The sequence below is a fragment of the Macaca thibetana genome, chromosome 1 (genome assembly GCF_024542745.1).
Source record: "Macaca thibetana thibetana isolate TM-01 chromosome 1, ASM2454274v1, whole genome shotgun sequence".
Taxonomy (NCBI): Eukaryota; Metazoa; Chordata; class Mammalia; order Primates; family Cercopithecidae; genus Macaca; species Macaca thibetana.
The window spans coordinates 76,524,439-76,529,266 of NC_065578.1; the positions used below are offsets into that span (position 1 = coordinate 76,524,439).

Consider the following 4,828-nt stretch of genomic DNA (forward strand, 5'->3'; position numbering starts at 1 on the left):
CTTCTCAAACTATCCCAAAAAAATTAAAGAAGTAATTCTTCCCAATTCGTTTTATGAGGCCAGCATTACCCTGATAACAAAACCAGAAAACAAGCATACAATAAAAAAAGGAAACTACAGGCCAATACCTGTGATGAACATAGATGCGAAAATCTTCAACAAAATACTGTCAAACTGAATCCAACAGCACAACAAAAACATAATATACCACGATCGAGTAGTATTAATTGCAGATCAATAAACATGATGTATCACATCAACAAAACGAAGGACAAAAAACATATGACTGTCTCAGTAGACACAGAAAGAGCATTTGATGAAATTCAACATCCCCTCACAATAAAAACTCTCAACAAAGTGGATATAGAAGGAACACACCTAAACACAAAAAGGCCATCTATCAGCCAATACCACACTGAACAGGGAAAAGTTGAAATCTTTCCCTGTAAGAACTAGAACAAGACAAGGATACCCACTCTCATCACTCTTATTCAACATATCGCTGGAAGTTCTAGCCAGAGCAACTAAACAAGAGACAGAAATAAAAGACATCCCAATTGAAAAGGAGGAAGTCAAACTGTCCTTGTTTGCAAACAACATGATCTTATATATAGAAAAACCTAAACACTCCACAAAAGAATCTCTTAGAACTGATAGACTAATTCAGTAAATTTGCAGGATACAAAATCAACAGACAAAAATCAGTGGCGTTTCTATATACCAATAATGAACTAGTTGAAGAAAAATCAGGAAGGCAATCCCATTTACAATAACTACAGAAAACTTAAACACCTAGGAATAAATTTGACCAAGAAGTGAAAAATCTCTACAATGAAATCTACAACATATTGATGAGAGAAAATGAAGAGAACACAAAAAGATGAAAACGCTTCCATGCTCATGAATTGGAAGAATATTGTATTGTTAAAATGATCATATCACCTAAAGTGATCTACAGTTCAATGCAATCTCTATCAAAATACCAATGATATTCTTCACAGAAATAGAAAAGCAATCCTGAAATATTTGCAAACTATTCATCCAATAAGGGATTAACATCCAAAATATGCAAGGAACTCAAACCTATGTTAACAGCAAAAAATAATAACAATAATAATAATCCAATTAAAAATAAGCAAAGGATCTGAATAGATATTTCTCAAAAGACATACAAATGGCCCACAAGTATATGAAAAAATGCTCAATATCACTAATCACCAAGGAAATGCAAACCAAAACCACGATGAGATATCATCTTAGGGGCTATCATCAAAAAGACACAAAATAACAAATGCTAGTTATGATGTAGACAAAAAGGAATTCTTATACACTGCTGGTGGGAATGTAAATTAGTACAGCCACTATGGTGAACAGTATGGAGGCTCCTCAAAACAATAAAAATAGAACTACCATATGATCCAGCAATTCCACTACTGGGCATATATTCAAAGGAAAGGAAACCAGTAGGCCAGAGATATCTACACTCCATATTTATTGCAACACTATTCACAATAGCCAAGATATAGCATCAACCTGAGTATCTATCAATAGACGAATGGATAAAGCAAATGTATGTGTGTGTGTGCGTGCACACGCGTGCACACGTGTATATATAAAATGGAATATTATCCATCCATAAAAAGAATAAAATCCTATCATAAATAGGTACATGGATGAGCCTGGAGGAAATTACATTAAGTGAAATAAGTCAGGCACAGAAATTTAAATTTTTAAATTTCCGTATCACCCAGATATGGAAATTTTTAAAAACTTGATCTCATGGAAATAGAGAATAGTGGTTAAATCATGTCAGTTAAATTACTGACATGATAAATATAGAATAATAACCTGAACAAAAAGAGTGTGTACGGCATGTCTGTGTGTGTGTGTGTGTGTGTGTGTGTGTGTGTGTGTATTTTTCCACCTCTAAACTCAACAGCTGCCTGGATGTTAAAGAAAGCAATGCGCTACAGTGGTTAAGCATTGATTTGGGAATTCAAAGACCTAAGCTAAAATGCAGGTCCTATCTCGCAACTGGCTGTGAAATTGGGGTAAGTCATTTAGCTCTTTAGACTTGACTATCCTCATGTCTCTAATGTGCCTTCCACCCCCAAAGTTCTTACTTCTTTCAGACCTTAGTGAAAAAATTTAGATGGCAAAACTTTTTTGTGGTTGTCTAGACAATAGTCATTATAAAGTTATTCATTCTACATACAGTAAATGGAGCACCTATTATGTGCCACATAAGTCAGGCACAGAAATTTAAATTTTTAAATTTCCGTATCACCCAGATATCAAGAGTACCATTAATATATAGTGATACAAAAATCACTAAAAAACATGCTGCTTTCTCTCAAGAATCCAGAGTTCAATAAAGAGGAGCATGCAAACACTTACACTACAATGTAACATTCATTAATTCATCACACTCATTGGGTAACATACCAGTCACTGCCCTGAGTGCTCCAAATACAATGCTGGGCAAAAATAGCCATAGTACTGCCTTCAAATAGGTTACTATCTATCTGGATATTGGATATTGGATAGATATACATTTAACAGATAAGGAAAGACATACAATATAAGAAGAGTACAACGGAGGGACCTGACCTGGTCAGCAAAGTTTTCCTAAAGAAGTGACTGTTGGGTTAAAATCCAAAAGATGAAGAAAAGAGGAAACACAATTCCAGACAGAGGGGAGACAGCTCTAATGTGAGAAGAAGCTTAAAGGTTTTGAGAAACTAAAAGAAAACCTAACTAGAAGTTTGAAAGAGAAAGAGAAAAAATTGGAAGTGTAGTCAGGGCCCAAAAAATATGCAGGGTTTTGTTTGTGGGTCATGGTGAAGAATTTAGAGCAACATTAAGGTGATCTTTTGAGCAACATTAAGGTGCCTGGGTGACATGATCGGAATTGCATTTTTAAAAGTTACTCTGCTTCAATTTAGAGAACAGATTGAAAGGAAAAAACAATGACTCAAAGAAAAACATTTAGGGAACTGTTGCTCCTATATCTAAGTGAGAGATGATGGAATAATAGTACAAAGTATACAAGGGTTATAGTAAATGAGTGCTGTATCAAGTGTACGAATTACAAAAGTAAAGGCAAAGGTAAGAGATACGGAAAGTTTCTACAGAGGTTATGACTTCACTGTATCCTAGCAAATGAACAGAGGAAACAGGATGTATAAAATATCATAATGTGAAAAAGCAGAGCAATTATGTAACTACAAAAAACAGTAATAGTATCCAAGATGAAGCAGTCAAAATCAGAATAAAGGAAGGAAATCGAACTTCTATTTTCTCATATTTATGTTCTCTAAAAAATATGCTATATAAATATCGAATATATAAATTAACAGTAATTCATAAATATATACAAAGTTCATGCTCAATATCTTTTTTTTAACTGATAGGGTGTGTATTCAAAAAGTTTGGAGTCCACTGGTCTAAACTCAAGGTGCCCAGGTGGTGGGGAGAAGAGGTTCCAAAACGGAACACTGGAAAAGTAGGCAAGAACCAGGTCATAACGTTTAGACTTTATTCTGTATGCAACGGAGAAATATTTAAAAGACTTCATCAGAAGAATAACCTTATCAGACTTACATTTCGTGGAGACGAATCTAGCACTAAAGTGAGGGAGTATGGAGGCCTATGGAAAACAAGATAAAGTAATCGCAAGAGTTTAGACAAGAAGTGATCACAGCCTGAATTAAGTCAGTGGAACTGGAGAGGTGAGGGCAATTTTAAGAATTCAGATCATAGAATTTAGTGATAATTAAAATATGGGATAAAGAGATTAAGACTCTCAGGTTTCTAGCTTAGAAGCAGCACATCTGGGTGGAGAAACGAAGGAGAAAAGAGGTGCTTAGTTTTTCAGTGTCTTCTTAAGAGTAGGTAGGCTAAGCAGAAGACAAAACTTTGGACACAGATTTTCAAATGTCTCCTGACTATCCCGGCTTCTTAGTCAGCTGGATATGCAGGCCTGAAAAAGATACCAGACATCTAGATTGTAGACCTGGACTGAGGAATCATAAGACTACGGTGGATAGTAAAAGCATTATAGAGCACCAGAATGTCTTGTGTCCACGTTTAAAAATGGGACGCTGGGAGAGCCCATGATAAAACTGAGCACCCGTTTTCTCCTCCATTTCTTAATCCAGACATGTTGCTCCTAAGCCAGAAACTTGAGAGTCTTAATAAACACTTCTCTTTATCCCATGTTCTAATTATCACTAAATTCTACGATCTGAATTCTTAAAATTGCTCTCACCTCTCCAGTTCCGTCTGATTCCTATCAAAACAGAGGGCTGCAGTTGCGTAGCAGGAAAGTAGTTGCTGCACACTGACATTTCACCAGCCTCTTGCTCATATTTCACCTGCTAAGAACTGCACACATGTAGGAGCAAAGGATCAGGTCCTCCTCTGTCTCCAAGCGTTTGATTCTTTTAATTCATCCTTTTAAAACGCTGAAACAGACCAACACTGTCCTAACCCGTGCCCAGTGACACCCTCCTCAAACCCAGCCAGGGTCAGGGGCTGATTGACTCCAGGAGGCTTCCCTCAGCTGCTGTGTATCGGACATCTGCTGGAGAGCGCACAGTCACGACACAGCCGGCCTCCCGGGGCTCTGTGGTCAAATAAGCCTGACTCCTACCTCGATATGCCTAGCGGCCACGCTGCCGAAAGACAAGAGCAACACCGCTACCAAGGCAGCCGCAGGCCGGCTGAGAGAGTAGGTGACGGCCATGTTTGCCGGCTTCAGACTTCCCGCACCTGAAGGGGCGGAGGCAGTGCCGTAAAGAAGCCCAGCGAGTTTTTGCGACGCCAT

General features: G+C 37.5%; 1 protein-coding gene across 1 annotated transcript in view; it reads right to left on the minus strand.

Annotated features, from left to right (window-relative positions):
• The window catches only part of PIGK (phosphatidylinositol glycan anchor biosynthesis class K), a 121,905-nt gene extending 117,119 nt beyond the window's left edge, over positions 1–4,786 (minus strand). Inside the window, exon 1 of the mRNA XM_050805126.1 lies at positions 4,655–4,786. Within this exon, the coding sequence (XP_050661083.1) occupies positions 4,655–4,747 (93 nt within the window). The 5' untranslated portion in view covers positions 4,748–4,786. The remainder of the gene's footprint in view (positions 1–4,654) is intronic.
• Positions 4,787–4,828: the final 42 nt, after the last annotated feature.